The sequence below is a fragment of the Loxodonta africana genome, chromosome 12 (genome assembly GCF_030014295.1).
Source record: "Loxodonta africana isolate mLoxAfr1 chromosome 12, mLoxAfr1.hap2, whole genome shotgun sequence".
In the NCBI taxonomy this organism is placed as follows: domain Eukaryota; kingdom Metazoa; phylum Chordata; class Mammalia; order Proboscidea; family Elephantidae; genus Loxodonta; species Loxodonta africana.
Genome location: NC_087353.1, coordinates 89,859,822 through 89,876,966, shown reverse-complemented (window position 1 = coordinate 89,876,966; position 17,145 = coordinate 89,859,822). Strand labels below are relative to the sequence as shown.

General features: G+C 46.9%; 1 protein-coding gene across 9 annotated transcripts in view; it reads right to left on the bottom strand.

The window, feature by feature from the left end:
* CUX1 (cut like homeobox 1) overlaps positions 1–17,145 on the bottom strand; it is a 458,571-nt gene that overhangs the window by 46,905 nt on the left and 394,521 nt on the right. For 6 of the 9 annotated variants that reach the window (XM_064295901.1, XM_064295900.1, XM_064295899.1 and 3 more), the window contains one exon: positions 1,586–1,888. The exons of the other annotated variants lie outside the window; for them this stretch is intronic. In XM_064295901.1, coding sequence (XP_064151971.1) covers positions 1,586–1,888 — 303 coding nt within the window. The remainder of the gene's footprint in view (positions 1–1,585; positions 1,889–17,145) is intronic. 9 annotated transcript variants of the gene reach the window in all.

Below are 17,145 nucleotides of genomic sequence, written 5' to 3'. Positions count from 1 at the left end.
GGTGTGGTGGTGCTCAGGATTACTGCTGCTCAAACAAACCTGACTTCAGGCATTATTATTGTAGTTTTACTGAGGAGGCTCAGAGAATAAAGTGGCTGGCCCAGTATCACATTATCGGTAAATAGAAGGATTAAGTTTTGAATCCAGAGTCTGTTGGACTCTTCCACTAAGCCATACTGCAGGTCCCAGGTGCTGCTGGGCTGACATGGATCCTGTCCAGCTCGGGTGCCCAACAAGGATCTGGAGCTTCTGTGGATATGTTCCAATAGGGAGAGTCTGAGTGGACTGCCGGAGCCTACTCCGGCCCACATCCGAGTCTTCCAAGTGATCCCACGGAGGGCACAGGGATGGTTGGGTGGGGGGGGGGGGGCGGGGGGCAGGGCGGTGCTGGGATTGGCCTGGAGAAGCACCCTTATCAGTCCCTCAGTAGCCACAGCTTTAGGCAGTTGTGTTCTTACAGGTAGCTTATATACGTTTAAGCCCTTCGCTGGCTCAGCCTGAGAGTTTATTTCAGGGTTCCAGTCTTCCTTAGGACTCTGGTGAAATGAGTTGTTTACATGGCCTTTTGCCTTGGCTCTTTGGAAAAACAGCTTGAGAGATTCTTCCCCTAAGCTTTGAGCTTTGCCCTAGTTTTCTACCCCAGAAGGTTTGTTACCTTTGTGTAGGTTGACTGACATTTCCAGGGTAAGCTGTAAACTACTCGTGGTTTGATACTTTTTGTCTGGCCCTGGACTGCAGCCTGCCCTGTGATTGGTATGCACCTTGTGGGACTGGTTAACAGACCATGCAAATGAGGTGAGTTGTAGCCTAGTATGCAAATAAAGTGCCTGTGGCCTAGTGAGAGGGGATTGGTCAGTTTGTGGCCCTGGTGGAAATGCCATGCCTTGAAATTGATCAGGAGTTTGTGATTTAAGCAGACAGCTCCACAAGGGTTTTTTAGAGACAGAAAGAAGCAGAAGGAAGAAAGAAGAAGCAGAGAGAGAAAGGAAGCAAGAGCTGTTACATGGGTCAAGGGCTGTAACACTGAAGACAGTAACAGGCCTGGAAGGGGGTCAGCACCAAAGCTGGTGGTGACAGACCCAGAAGTGACCCTGTGGCAAACTTGGTGGTGATGTGACAGATAGCAGGGCCAAGAGGAGCCTGTCCTAATGGACCCAAGATGAAGCCTATCCTGAGGGTGATGGAGAGAAGGCCTGCATGGTAGAGAAGAGCTGAGAGAGCTGTCCTGCATTGAAGAAGGGAGGCTTTGCCTACTTCCTTCCTGATCCTGATCCTGAGTTGTACCCTGTTTCTTAATAAACCACTCAACTGTAAGTATAGTTCATGAGTTCTGTGAGCCATCGCAATGGATTTTCAAACCTGGAAGAGAAGCAGAGAGTGCCACGGGAGGGATGGCTGGGGTCAGAATTAGTAAAAAGGTGGAGAGTTGAGATATGTCTGACCTCCACCTCATGGGAATCTGGTTTGTGCTGGTGATTCTCATTACCTTCTATGAAGTTAGACAGCCTTTGTTGCTACTATTACTACTACCCCTACTTGAATTTCACAGATTCAAACAGACTTAGCAGTTGAGAAAAGAACCTACCGAGGTTGTTGTCTGTCAGGACCTCCTTGACCCTCTTGGTTATGCCATAGGTGTCTAGCTCTGGCGACATGGCTACTAATTCTTGAATGCTGAGAGCTGAGTGTCCGGAGAGAGGCAGTGGGGTTGTGGGCTGGGAGTCTGAAGCTGGAGGTTCGCTTGGTTCGGGTGGTTTTCCCTCCTTACTTGTTTCAATGGGGGGACATGGCTGCTGAACCAGTTCAGTCAAACTCTTCACTGATTCGCTAGAACTCATTGGTGATTCGGGTGCAGGGCTGCAGCTGGCTGAGGTCTTTGGAGTGCTTTCTGTAATTAAAGCACAGGAGAAACTGCGGCTTAAAATAGTTCTTTCACCATGTACCTTCACTTTACTTATCTAAGAAATAATAATTAGATGCCCTATACAAGACATAAACGGTAAGGTACTGTATGGACCTAAATGAATTGTTTCATAGTTTTTTGACTGACAGTAGTCTCTAATTTTATTAAAAAAAAAAAAAAATAACAGAAGAAAAACTAAGCATTTAAATAAGAGGTTTCTGAAGGCATGAAATAAGCACATTCTGTTAAGAAGTATCTTTCACCTTAGCCATATGTAACCACTGTCATGGTTTCTTCTAATAAAGCCCCATAATTCTATAATTCAGAAGTACCTTGGCTAGATTATAACTTGCATAATTATATTGTCCATATTTTCCATAACAACAACAACAACAACAGACAGATTATTTTAAATCAAGGTTGCCAATGATGTGTGGTCACCGGTTACAAAGACCTTTGAAAAGGAAGCCTGAAGCTTCTGTCAGTGACTCCCTGCTCTACCCCTCCACCCTCCACAGCCCATTGCTGAGTCTTCCTGGGGTAAATATTCTGCTGTTCAGGATCCCAGATTAGTTTTTACTCTGATGCCCAGAAGGCTCTACACCACCCATTTCTAGAGGAAGAATGAGGAAACCAAAGAGAGAGGAGCACCTATTCTTTTCTCCTGCCCTTCCATTTCAGAGCTCTAGGTCAAACCCAGTACTGCTTGGTTGTGAAAACCAAGCCCTTTGTTCCTCTCTGTCATGCTGTAACAGACAGCAGAAATGACCTAGGCTGCTATGGACAGCTGGGTTTTCACACTCTCCTTCCTTAAGAAGTACCTCTGCCTTGTTGGCATGATTACTTGTGCCCAGGGAGAATGGTCACCACATACTCTGTTGGTGAGTGGAACCTTCTGCCCTCTCCAATATCATCACCCATAAAAGCTGACAAAGTAGGCTGGATTCTAGTCTTGGGATGTCTGGAGTAAAGACTTCGGCCATTTTCTAATTTCCAAAGAGAGAGAAAGACTGTGTCCAGGAAGAACACTACACAGTGAGTTAGTGCTGAGGTCCTGGCCATCATGTAAAATCTGCTCTGGTTTCGTGTCTTGGCACACTTTCTCCCCACACCCATGCTGACATTACATGTAAGGACTCACAGTGCCACATACAAGGGGCCGACCAGACAGTCTCACGTAGGCTCAGGAGCACTGGCTCTGTGGCCCCAGAGAGGTGAAAAGTCACAGGGCTGGGCTAGGTTTCACTCTTGCTTGCTTGTCTCTCAGCCCTAGGGGGTCACTCAACCAACCTCAGTACCCACAGTACGTACCCAAAATACCTTGTCACCTGAGTAAAAAGAAAATACAGTACTGAGTACTAATTTAATTTCATTTTACCATATAATGGGAATGTCCTTAGCTGGACATACTGTACCCAGGATAACAACCTATTTTGAATTCAAGAGGAATAGTCTGTGTAAATACCTAGAAAGAGCACCATCTCAAATAAGACAACGGCAATTCAACTGATAAACCCCTTTATTTTCCTGAACCCATACAGAGTTCCACGATCACATAAAGCCATGTCCTCAAACCTAGAAAATCAGGTTTAAAATAAAAAAAATGGTTTGTGCAAGATGTAGAAGAGACAGGCGTAAAAGGCAGAAACGGTCCATATAAATCTTTAAGGCAATATGAATCCTACAAATCAGATTTCTCTTCGCTGCTTGCCTCCGGGTCATCATACAACCAGGTATCAAACCCAGCAAATGTTATTTTTGTACCTCAAGCAGCAAAAGAATTGTGCTGTGAATTTGCCCCGATTCACCCGTGCGAGGGACCAGTTTGGCAAATCATCCATCTTGCTCACTGCATACTGTCAAGGATGGCATGAATTCCCCACATGATAAACAGATTTCTTCTCAGGTTTGTGTCCTTTAACCCACAGCAAGGTCAAAATCATGGCTGCCCAGCTAATAGGCCGCTTGGTGCTGGCTGCTCTTATGCCTCCCTGTTTTGTGCTGGGTGCCGATGGAGGCAGCACTCGCAAAGTCACTTGAGCAGCTGTGTGTTTCTCTCTTCTAGGCATTCTCAGCAAGCTACCCGTACGTTGTTTTGCTGTGGAGAACCTCTGAGAGAGCTAAATAGGGGCTTCGCCACACAATACGGGGGTCCCTTGGTGCTCCTGTCCATGACTTCAGAGAAGTAAAACCCTTAAGATCAAAACCCTATTCTGTTAGGGCCCTGAAATCGCTTTGTGGGGAGCAATCCATTCCATAAGGCCAGCTGCTGTAGCAAGCTTGTCTCTGCTCCTCCACTCTAAGACATCACCTTCTGAGTTGCTGTCTAAAATGCGGCAAACAACTCAAGCTGGGAGTGTCCTTCCTGGAGACAGTATACTTGCCAACAGACGCGCATGTGCGCACATGCTGCCAGGTCTCAGGTCACAGAGAGCAGCATCAGGCCCGCGGTTTTGGACAGGCACGGACAGATGCAACAGCAAATAAATGGCCTTTTTGGAGACACACAAATCCACACCCGCACAACGTCACTTTGGAAAGAACAGTCATTCTTTAAGAAAGCTATTTACAGAAAGCCTCGCAGCTCCAGCTGTAGGACCAGTCTGATAAAAGTAAACTCATAGATAAACACCCAGGGTCCCCCTGGAGAGGTGGCCAGGCCCCTCCCAGGGTAGGGGGCAGCTAGTTGCTTCTCCGTTCTGATAGAACAAAGAAGTGTAGTCAACATTGCCTTTTTTTTTCTTCTTTTTTCCTATTCCAAAAATGAGCAAATGAAATCCTCTGATTAAAATAATGTTTTTTGAAAGAACAGAGCTTTGCTCTACTCTATGTAACTAAAAATAACAATTATATATTAAAAAAAAAAAAAAAAAAAAAAAGGGAGAGCCCTGGGTTTGGCATTCAGGTACTGAGCCTGGGTATGAGTCTTAACTTCTTGGAACAGTCCGGTTTCCTCATCTGGCAACGCGGACAGAAAGGCCTGTTCTGACAGGACCGCAGTGAAGAATGAGCCTGCACCAACGTTGGCGCTCAGCACACACAACTGGAACCTGGTGTTTAAAACAACAGCTATTATTAAATTGTACTGAAATGTTTTGTCTCTATCAAGCTCTCCTGCTTTTGATGTAAATCGCCTCCTGACTTCCTGCTGTTTCCCCCACAGTGCCTGGCCCACGGCTGAGCTGCTGGCCATCCATTCAAAGGCTGCATCCAGTAGGAAACCACAGAGATGACACTTGGGGCAAAGGAAAACCACATGGATAGAAAACAGCAGTAGGGGCTGGGGCGGTAATGGAACCGTTCTAAGTCTTGACCGTCAAAACTCAGAATAGTTCTGAGTGAAGAATGAGTTTTACTTCAATAAAAACACACAGGAAAAAAAAAGTGCTGGTTAAATGAATGAATGAAGGCATGTCATTTCATTTATTCTTCTACTCATTCAGTAAGTCTATATTGCGAATATGGCAGTGAACAAGTCAAGGTGACCCTGCCCTCCTGGAGCTCACGACTAAGAGCCATTAAAGAGGAAATACCTAGAGGGGGTGGCAGTGGCGGCTCAGGGCAGAGTTCTCTCCTTCCACGCAGGAGATGTGGGCTCACTTCCCTGTCGATGCGCCTCATGCGCAGCCACCAGCCACCGGTGGAGGCTGATGTGTTGCTATGATGCTGAACAAGTTTCAGGGGCACTTCCAGACTAAGACAGACTAGGAGGAAAGGCCTGGTGATCTACTTCTGAAAATCAGCCAGTAAAAACCCTATGGATCGCAACGGTCTGATCCACAGCTGATCCTGGGGATGACACAAGATGGGGCAGCGTTTCATTGTGTTGTGCGAGGAGTCGCCACGAGTCGGCAGCTGACTCCGCATCAGCAAACGACAGCCTAGAGGGTGAGGAGTGTTACCAAGGGTGAAGGACGAGGGGAATGGGAGCACAAAGCGGGGTGGGGCGGGGTGGAGGTAGGGATGCTAACGTAGCCTAGGGACTAGAGAGACCTCCTGGAAAGGTGGCACTTCAGGGAGGAACAGGATTAGCCAGGAAGTTGGGAGAAGTGGGAGGGTCAGGGAGGAGATAGATTGTTCCAGACATTTGGAACAGGATGTACAAAGCCTAGAGGTGAGGGGGAACCTGATGGGTTTGAGCCATGGTCAAAATTCAGCGCAGCAAGAGCCTGAGGCAGAAGCCCTCGGGGGCTGAGCTGGGCAAGGCCTCTGGATCGGCTGCATCAAGACGTCTGTGTTTGAATGCCAGTGCAGTGGGGGGAGTCAGGGGAAGGCTTCTTTGAAGACCGGCCCACTCTTCACCTCAGCAGCACTTCTCTTGGAGATTCAAAGTGGGCACAAGACAGATTACTGAGGCCTTGTCTGAAATAGCAGAAAACTGGAAACAACATCCATCCATCGCCAGGAGGTCAGGAATCTAAGCTGAGGCAATTCATGCACCACACTCCATCCTATCAGTACACAAGGGCCACTGGATCGACATCACGAGCATGACGAGCCCCAAAAGCAAGATGCAGAATGAAACAGAATAGCGTTGTGTACAGCTTGAAAGCTTGCAAACCAGTCCTACACGTGTGGCTACTTAGGTAAGTAGTTAGGATGTAAAATCATGCACGGGAATGATAATCAATAGTAAATTCCAGATTAAAAAACCACTGCCGTCGAGTCGATTCCGACTCAATTATGGCAACCTTCTTGTGTTATAGGAGTAGAACTGAGCTCCATAGGCTTTTCTGGGCTGTCATCTTTACGGAAGTAGATGGCCATGTCTTTCTTTTGTGGCGCAGCTGGATGGGTTCAAACCACCACTTAGAACCACCAGTCTGAACCACACTTAAACTGTTTGCACCCTCCAGGGACCTTAATTCACTTTTAGGAAGAATGAGATCAGGGAGGGGGCTTCAACTCTTATCTTTGATGTTTTATTTCTTTTAAAAAATACCATGAGTAAACTATGAGCAAAAATTAAGGTTAAAGAAAGCCTAGACGATGGATACGTGGTTTTTACTACTTTATCCCATAATATTCTTTATGTTTCAAACATTATGGTGCAAACGGTTCATGCACTTGGCTGCTAACAGAAAGGTTGGAAGTTCGAGTCCACCCAGAGGTGCCTCGGAAGAAAGGCCTGGTGGTCTGCTTCCGAAAAACCAGCCACTGAACCAGTGGCGGGAAGACGCCGAGGAAGCTGCTGCACCCGGCAGGTGAGAGCCGAAGGTGGCCAGGAGCTGGGGGTGGGGTGGCGGCAAACACAGACTGAGGAGGGATTAGGACTGGCTGTGTGGGGCAGTAAGACACCGAGGAAGCTGCTGCAGCCGGCAGGTGAGAGCTGAAGGTGGCCGGGAGCTGGGGGTGGGGGTGGCGGCGGGGGTGGCAGCAAACACAGACTGAGGAGGGATTAGGGCTGGCTGTGTGCGGCGGGGGGAACAGGGTGCTTCCTCCCACGTTTGCTGGGCGGTGGTACGTGGAGTGCCGTTTACTGAGGGGGCACCTTACAGGCAGCCGTCCTGAGGTGAGGCGGAAGACCACCTTAGGAAACCATGTTTTGACATCACTCTTCCTAAGAGCGGCTACTACACCTCGGTTAACATTTATTGGGTTCTTACTGTGCGCCAGGCAGGAATGAACTAATCCAGTCCTCACAACCACCCTGTGAGGGAGCGTGTTTCTCCCGCTCATTGTACAGAGGTAAAACAGTGTGCCTGTTACACAGCCAGAACCATTCAGAGGTTCCATATTCTACGCAGCCCATTTGCAAAGCTGGGCAGGGCCTGCACCCCTGTGCCCACATGTCCACAGCTGAGAAACTGTGCCGCCTCTCAGGACACAGTCTCTCCACAATTCACGTACCAACCCCCATGGAACTCAACAACACAACGAAGCCACCCAAGCCAATCCACTGCTGGAACAGGGAAGGGAGCCAAGACGTGTTTAGTACTGAATGTGAATTCGGCAGTGGGCTAAGGGCTTTTACACCATCATTTCACTCAGTTCTCGTACTAGTCCTGCCTGTGGTGGAAATACAGACCCCACACTCCAGGTGAGAAAACCAAGGCTCAGACAGGCAATGCGACTTGGTCAAGGTCACAGGGATGGAGCGAGGATCTGAGCCAGATTAGGAGCGGAGCTTTCATGTTTCCACCTGTCCTGACGTTGGCAATGATGAACCACTGTAAACCACGACAGCCTGACTGCCTTCTCTTCACTCACTCATTCAATCACTCACTTTACAAACACTGCATTTTACGCAAATAATGCATACCTTCTGTGTTTGTTTGCTAATTGCGCCTGCCCCCACCCTCAAGGGATTTTCGAAAGGGCATTATGCTAATTTTTTTTTACAGCAACACGAAAATACTTCCTGGGGAGAGGGCATGGTTGGTAAACAAATGGTGTTTACTCTGGGTCATGCACTCAGCTAGGCATTGGGGATAAGAGAGAAATTAGGCAAAAAGCCTGTGGGACTGGGACAATTGAAAGTGGGTAATTTGCATATTTTAAAAGTCTAGCTACACAGTCTATCCGATTTTGACAGCAATAGTAAGGTGTTACATTTTCAAAGTGAGCTGTGTGGATTATTATTTTTTTTTGCAAGACTTTGACTTGCATAAGTGTAGCTTGGTTAGCAAGATACAGAAAGCAGAGACAGAGACTCAAGCCCCTCTGAAATACACGAGGCATTTACGAACTATAAAAGGATTATGAAAAATATTATATTCCCAAAACAGCAGGCAAACAACAGCTGTCTTAAGTTTTCAATAGAAGCCAATTGAAAATGCACACCCGCCATAATTTCCGGAGACAAATCTCTCTGCAGTTTATCCGATCCACTGTTGAAATTTCCATACCCAGCCCTCTAAAAAAAAACTATCTGCAGTAAATAATAACCCAAATGCCATTTAGTGTTCATTTGAGCAGTCGGGATAAAGTCATTTCTTATTATCTCCCCACTGTGTAAAAAACAGCTTGAAGGTAGGAAGTCAGCAAGCATTTTCACCAAAAAGTAATTATTGTAAGTGACATTTTTACTGCTGGCATGCCATCAGGCGAACCGTGCATTCGGAAGGACAAGTTGCTGAAAACAAAATGACAGGGCCCTCTGTGACATTCTGACAAGAACCCAAACATTATTTAACTGGCGGCTGGTCTGATGCACCACTTTTCATTATGTCCATAGTTTGGGTGTTGAGTCCATGCCAAGCCAGGAAATTCCAAGTGACGGTAAAGACAGGCGAGCATGGAGAGACAGGAGAGGAGGGTGCTGCACAGGACAGGGAGCAGCACTGTCCCAGCCTGGCAGGTATAAGCATAAGCAAGGGCACCCATCAGAGAAGAGGAAAAGCAGAGTGCAGGGAGAAGCAGAGTGGGGAAGATGAAGCTGGGGGGAGGCCTGGAGCTGCGGCGGCGGGGAGTTTGCAAATGCCTGGGTGCTGCCGTCCTCAGCCAGCGGGAGCCTGGGTGGCCCGCAGGCCTCTGTCCAGCTTTAGGGCCTTTCCAGCTGACAGTCCTGACAGCCTCAGCAGCCACACCAAGAGGCTCCCAGTCTGGCACTCTTCCCAGCCAAGGTCAGACGTCGAGGTCACGATGGAGACACCACCCCCGGGCTGAAATGTGGGGCCGCGCATGCTCACGTTGGTCATCTCTGAAGAGGAGCGCCACCTGAGGATTTACGGCCTAACGGTCTCCCTTGAGATAATGCGCTCCTCTGCATCAAAGGTGACAAGCAACGCTATTCTGACCTCCTGTGTTTTGGTCATAAATTGGCTAGGCCTCTACCACACAGTAGCATGAGACCCTCTTGTGTGTCTAGCTCTGATGACAGTTCTGAGCACTGAACTTCTCCTCTGCGGCAGCAGCTTCAACAGCCTCCTCCGTTCCTGAACGTTCCCGTGAATCTAACAGCAGACACACTCCCCTTGAAGGCCCTACCATATCCTACAGTCATTTATCTCCATTAGATATAAACCTGTTGCCATTGAGTCGATTCCGACTCGTAGTGACCGTATAGGACAGGGCAGAACTGCCCCATAGGGTTTCCAAGGAGCGGTTGGTGGATTTGAACTGCTGACCTTTTGGTTAGCAGCCAAGCTCTTGACCACTGTGCCACCAGGGCTCCATTAAATATAGCTGACATAAAAAACACAGAGGTTTTCTCTTTTGAGTATGTATATTTTGCCTAATTAGCAGCAGCTTGAAACAAAATATATGAAGACTTGAACAGAGATCACAGAGGCGTTTAGGCACTTTTCTTGCTCCCCCCCTCACTCTGTCCTGTACACTTCCACACTGAGGAAGAAGCAAAAGAACCTGATGATGTACTAGGGTACGGCAGAGAAGCACCCAAAGTGCCTACCCCACAAAGCAGCCTTCAGGAAAGCCGAGCGCCTACAACTGACTCCAGGAAGGCTACGCGTTAAGTGGGGGCCTCACCGTCACAGGTCTGATTCTCGGGCCCACTGGCCTTCTCTGCCCTCTTGGAAAGGCCCATTCACAAACATCGAGCACCAAAGCACATCCCTCCCCTGTATGCAGGTCACTGCCCACCCTCCTTACTGGTCTGGAGTTGGCAACTACCCTTTGGCCCTCAGCCAACCTTGGCATTGCCTTAAGTCACTGACAATCTCAGCAAACCTAACAAGCCACCTTTCTGTCAACAGCAGAGAGGAGTGGCCTGAGGAACGTAGGGAGAGGGGGTGGAAAAGCGGCGTGGGGTGGTGGGCAGACCTGGTGGGGGTCCGGAGGGGTGGGTTGGAAGCTCTGCTCAGCCCTGGAAAAGTAGCTCTCCCCTCTGCCGGCTCTAGTTTCTTCCGTGAAATGGAAGAGCAAGGATCTGTCTCTCTCTCTCATAGACACACAACTCACTCCTGCCAGAACTGAAGTGTGGACAAGATAAGAGGAGACAAAAGTCCCTGGCACACAGTAGGCAATGGTGTGTGTGTATGAAATACCTTTTTTAAAAAAAGTCTGTTTAAGAAACTCTTATAATGCTATAGAGGCCAAAATATTTTTATAAACAAAGAAAACTTGTTTAACAAAAGCAAGGTAGTTACTCTTGGTGTCCATGGGTGGTACAAATGGCTAACTCACTTAGCTGCTAACTGAAAGGGTGGAGGTTTGAGTTCACCCAGATGAACCTCAAAAGAAAGCCCTGGTGATCTGCTTCCAAAGATCAGCCCCTGGAAACTCCACAGAGCACCGTTCTTCTCGGACACACACGCGGACGCCATGAGTTGGAAGCGACTCCACAGCAACCGGTTGGTTATTTATATCTCAATTCCCCCAACTTGACTTCTAAGCCACTTGTAAAACCTGTGCCCGTCATTTAATTATGAAACCTTTTAAGTGCCAGGCGGGGGGCTGTATACCACAGGTGTACAGTGGTTAGCAAGGCAGACCTTGTCACTGTAACAAACACAGTGGGATGAGGGCCAGGACAGGGGAAAGTCGGGGCCGGGGGTGGGGGGCGTGGGAGCGCACGGCACAGATGACACCCAGGCTGGGGCAGAGGTGGGCGCGGAAGTGAGCTGCAGACCTAGCAGGCTCAGGAAGAAAAGAACTTTGAAAATCACCTTTTCACTCCTCCAGTTCTTAGAAATCGGGGGAAATTAATTCCACTATCAGGATGGCAGTGTAAGCTGCCTGCCAGAGAGTATGGAAAGTGAGGGAGGCACCAGAGGGAGGGAGAGAGAGAGAGAGTGAACAAATGAACGGTTGGATGGTGGATCTAAGGTAGGGTCGGGGAACCAGCAGGAGGGGAGAGTTGGTGACTGATGAGCCTGAAGGCGGGGGTACGGCAGGTCCGCTTAGGAGGTGAAACTTTAACCCTAAGGGAAGGGACTGAAGCAGGAGTGACCCAATGAGTCTGCCATGGAAAGATGGCTCTGGCCTCAGTAAGGAGAAGCCTGGCAAGGAGCAGGAGACTGAGGGCGGAGAGAGTTGGTGGGCTGCTCAGTAATCCAGACAGAGATGACCTGGAGGCTTGGGCTGGGTGGGGCTTCAGGAACAAAAAGAAAAAGAACCTGAGAGGCCTTTAGGAAATAGAAACAATATGGGGGGCGGGGGTAAGAGGAGGAAAGAGGGGGCAAATGGGAGAGAGGAGTCAAGGATGGGACGCCAGGCTCTCAGCTTAGACAACCTCAGGGACGGGATGGGGTACTGCTCACCAGGACAAGGCACGCTGCCTAGCCAGAGCGATAAGACAGGAAAAAGAAACAAAAGGTATCTAGATTGGAAAAGAAGTAAAATTATTGCTATTTGCAGATGATATGATCCTGTATTTAGAAAATCCCAAAGAGTCCACAAGAAAACTTCTAGAGCTAATAGAGGAATTTAGCAAACTAGCAGAGAATAAGGACAACAATCAAAAATCAGTTGGGTTTCTATCCACCGGCAGTGAGAAGTCTGAAAGGAAGTTATAGAAACAATTCCATTTACAATAGCATCTAAGAGAATAAAATACTAGAAATAAAGTCTAACCAGAAATGTGAAGAACTCATACAATGAAATTATAAAATACTACTGACAGAGATTAAGGAAGATTTAAATAAATGGAAAGATGTTCCGTGTTCTTGGGCTGGAAGACTTAATATTGTTAAGATGTCAATACTACCCAAAGCAATCTACAGATTCAATGCAATCCCAACCAAAATTCCTACAGCCTTCTTTACAGAAATGGAAAAAACCAATCCTCAACTTTATGTGGAATAACAAGAGGTCCCAAATAGCTAAAGCAATGTTGAAAGGGAAGAACAAAGTAGGAGGACTCACATTTCCTGATTTTAAAACCTACTATACAGCTACGGTAATCCAAACAGCCTGGTACTGTTATAACAATAGACACATAGACCAATGCAACAGAATTGAGAGTCCAGAAATAAAGCCATGTATCTGTGGTCAACTGATTTTTGACAAAGGTGCTAAGTCCATTCAACGGGGAAAGAAGAGTCTATCCAATAGACAGTGTTGGGAAAATTGGATTTCCACATGCAGAAAAATGAAGCAGGATCCATGCCTCACACCATACACAACAACAAATTCCAAATGGATTAAGGGCCTAAATGTGCAAACTAAAACCATAAAATTATCAGAAGAAAATGCAGGGGCAATGCTGTTGGGCCTAGCTTTTAACAATGGATGATTTAATACAATAACAAAAGCACAATCAGCAAAAGACAAAATAAATGGGACAAAAGACAAGCTACCCACTGGGAGACTATCTTTGGAAACCACATATCTGACAAGAATCTAATAGCCAAAAAACATACAAATCTTTGACAACTTAACAACAAAAAGACGAATAATACAATCATAACACGGGCAAAGGACTTGAATAGACATTTCACCAAATGGCCGACAAACACATGAAAAGATGCTCAACTTCACTAGCCATCGGAGATGCAAATTAAAACCACAATGAAACACGACTTCACCATTTCACTTCTACTAGGATGCCTAAGATAAAAAACAAAACAAAAAAACCCCCAGAAAATAACAAATGTTGGCATGGATGTGGGGAAATTTGAGCCCTTATCTATTGCAGGTGGGAATGCAAACTGGTACAGCTGTTGTGGAAAATAATGTGATGGTTCCTCAAAAAAAAACTACAAGTAGAACTGCCATATGACCCAGCAATTCCGCTCCTAGCTATATATACCCAAAAGATTTGAAAGCAGAAACTCAGAGACTTGTACACCAACGTTATTGCAGCACTATTCACAATAGCCAAAAGGTAGAAACAACCTAAATGCTCATCAACAGATGAATACAGAAACAAAGTATGGTACGTACATACAGTGGAATACTACTCAGCCAGTAGGAGAAATGAAGTCTTGATATAGGCCACAATATGGATGGAGCTTGAGGACATGGTGAACAAAGTAAGTCAATCACAAAAGGACAAATATTGTATGACCTCACTTATATAAAAAGACAAGAAAAGGCAACTGTACAGAGACCAAAGTTTATTAGGCCTTACTACAGGCAGGAGTGGGGGCAACGGTGATGGAAAAATCAAGTTGATCAAGGGGAGGGTTGTACTGCTGATTATCCTAATTGCTGTCAATAAGCTGTACACCTGTAAAAAGTTGAACTGGCAAAAGTTGTGTGATAGATATATTTACGACAACAACAATAAAGAGAGTAGTTGGTGAGGCTGCTTGTGTACAACCAAAAACTTCATGGGATTTTGTTCCTAGGTTTGGAAGTTTAGGGTCATGGTTTCATGGGACATCCTAGTTAATTGGCCTAATACATGTTTAGTACTTCTGTTCTACCTCCTAGTTGGTTGCATAGTACCTGGGGTCTTAAAAACTTGCAAGTGGCCATTCAAGTCATGATAATTGGTATCTATTTACCAGGAGCAACAGGGGAAGGAGAGTCAGGAATAGGAGATAAGGAATATGTGGCAAATTGCCTCCATGAACAACTGCCTCCTTTGCCATAAGACCAGAAGAACTGGATAGTGCCCGCCTACCATTAGTGAACATTTTGATCCAAGACTCCATAGAAGAATCATGATCAAAAGGGGGGCGAGGGGGAATGCAGAACAGAATTTCAAATTGTCATGGACTCTAGGCTTTCTAGAGCCATGGAGGGCAGATGAATCCCTGAAACAATCTTTAAATCTTAAACCAAAAAACATCCTCTGAATTTTTCTTAAAGCCAAACAACAGTTCAGCTTAACTAGTAAGAAACGGCTGCCTTAAGCCCTGTACTCTTTCAAGATCTATCTATATGGGATCAAAGTGGCAACAGCAACTCAAAAGACTGGACAGGGACCTTCAGCAACAGTTTGTTTATGTTAATGAGGGAGGAATAACTCAGAAAAGGAGGGTGGGAATTGTTGCACAACTAGAACGTAGTCAATGTCTCTGAGTTGTCCATGTAGAATTAGTTGAATTGGTGTATGTTTTGCTACGTATATTCTCAACAATAACAACAAAAGACAAAGCACAGTGGAGGGGGAGCAGTTTAGTGGACAAAGGTTGAGACCAAGTTTGGGTAAGCTGCCTTGGAGACTGGTGGGGGGTTTGGTGACAGAGGAGCCCACAAAGAGCAGAGGGTGTGGGGCAGTCCTTTGCACAGTGGTGGCACCCGCGCATGGTGCAGGAGTGTAGGAAATGCCAGTGCTGCTGCTGCCGCTGCTGAGAATTCAAATCAAATCACCCCAGGCATTTGGCCTCTCCAAGTAGACACCATCTTGTGTACCCAGCACATCCCTCCCTCTTGGGGAAACCGATCGTAGGAATTCTGTGTTGTCTTGTAAGGCATGTAGGGGAAGCCGCAGAGGTCACAACGTCCATCCTGCGGCCAAGACTCAGGCCTGAGCTGACCGAGAGTGCTCACCCACTGGGTGGGCACCGCATAGACTTTGGAGCATAAACGTGCTCTGCTTCTCAGGCTCATTCTTCTTCTTGCGTATCTTTTACAAGCTCTTAAAGAAATGTGCACATCAGAGGCAGGGTTTCGGGATATGGAAAATTAAAACCGCTCCTTAAGTTCCAATTCCGTTTTTACAGCGAACTCTGTCTGGCAAGGCTGTAGAAGCGACACTTGGTGACACGACTGGTCCTGCGTCAGGAGCACCGTGAGCTCCCTGCTCCCGCATCCCACAAACCCATACTGATTGAGAAATAATGCTTTCAAATTACCTTCTATAACCTTATTACCGAGCCAGCTGTGTGTATGAACACTTATCAATGCGTTCCTGTGCATTAAGAGAAAATGTATGTCATACAAACACTCTAAATATATATTACTGCGATGGGAAAAAACAAACCCTCTAGTTAAATTGCTTTGCTGTAATCAAAGATTAATCACCGTGTGTGAGCGTGTGGAGCGTGTGTGCGAGCGTTGTGTGCGTGCGGGTTTGCGTGTCCTCTCTTTTTCCTCCAGGGTCCATTTTTGGCTTTGGGCCTATCTGCCCACGCCTCGCCAGTGGCCACACTCTCTGGCAGGCAGCTTACGCTGCCATCCTGATTGCCGACCATTTGGTTAGCAGCCGTAGCACTTAACCACTATGCCACCAGGGTTTGATAGCCATCCTGATATGCCATCCTGATAGCGGAATGAATTTCCTCAGATTCCTAAGCGTTGGAGGAGCTAAAAAGTGGTTTTCAATGTTGTTTTCTTCCGAGCCTGCTGGGCCTGCAGCTTGGATACTCTCCTTTCCCCCAGGCACACAGTGGACAGCTGGCTTCAAAGTGTCCATCTGTACATGGGATACGGCACCGGTCCCAAGAGCAGCCTGTCCCCTTACAGTGACGCTGCTGTCGGCCTGGTGTGCGGGTAATGATGGTCAGGCGGTGACGGAGTGTTCCTTAGAGAGCCCACAGCTGACCGTCGCCAGTCAAGCAAGCTGGTATGGCGGGTCGCTTTCCATCTTTAAAACAATACGCAGGTGAGTGAACTGGTCGGGCCCTACACAGCCCTAGGCCTTGCTGAGCAGAGCTAAGTGACATTTGCGTTGTATGTGATGGTACTAGAAAAGCCATTAAGGTACGTTATTTTACACATCCTCCTAATCTCTCCATACTGCTTTACTTAATTTGTGATGAAATTGTTGAGAAAGGGTACTTAATGTAGGACAGTCAGTAAAAGTAATTTATCATCTTCCCGCTTCAGTGGGCACGTTATCAGCGAACTCATTTTCTGCATTCATCATGCAATCAGCCTATTATTTGCATATTAATCAGGCAGTGGACCATGAAAGAACTGCATCCCAGCCAAACGCTGCACTATCTCAGGAGAAACACTCAGTAATTATCATACATCAGTGTTATGATGTGGTAATTGATTATAACATCTTTCTGTGGCCCCTGGGGAGCCCCACTGCTCCCCCAAGCTCTGGGCACTCAGGGCAGATTTGTCTTTTCCTCCCCAAATCACAGTAGCCACTCCTGGTCTCTTCTCGTGCTATTTTTGTGGCGTATTGATCCTCCTTTCCGATTTCATGAGGTTTTTATGTCGTATGAAATAGCACTGACCTTAACTCAGGAACGAGCAGGTCTAACTGTGGAAACGGAAATGTCCCTCTGGACTCTCTGGCCTCTTTCTGGGGCCCCTGGACTTCAGAGTGCTGCTGCCGCGTCCATCAAAGTTTCCTTATCGAATACAATGCTGCCACTTCAGTACCTCCTAATTGCAAAGTAGGTACAGAGGCAGTTCGGCTGCTTTATTTAGGTGCCAAATGACAGGCTAATTTTGGCCCTCTTGTAAAGGACAAACCTAACATCTGCCAATTC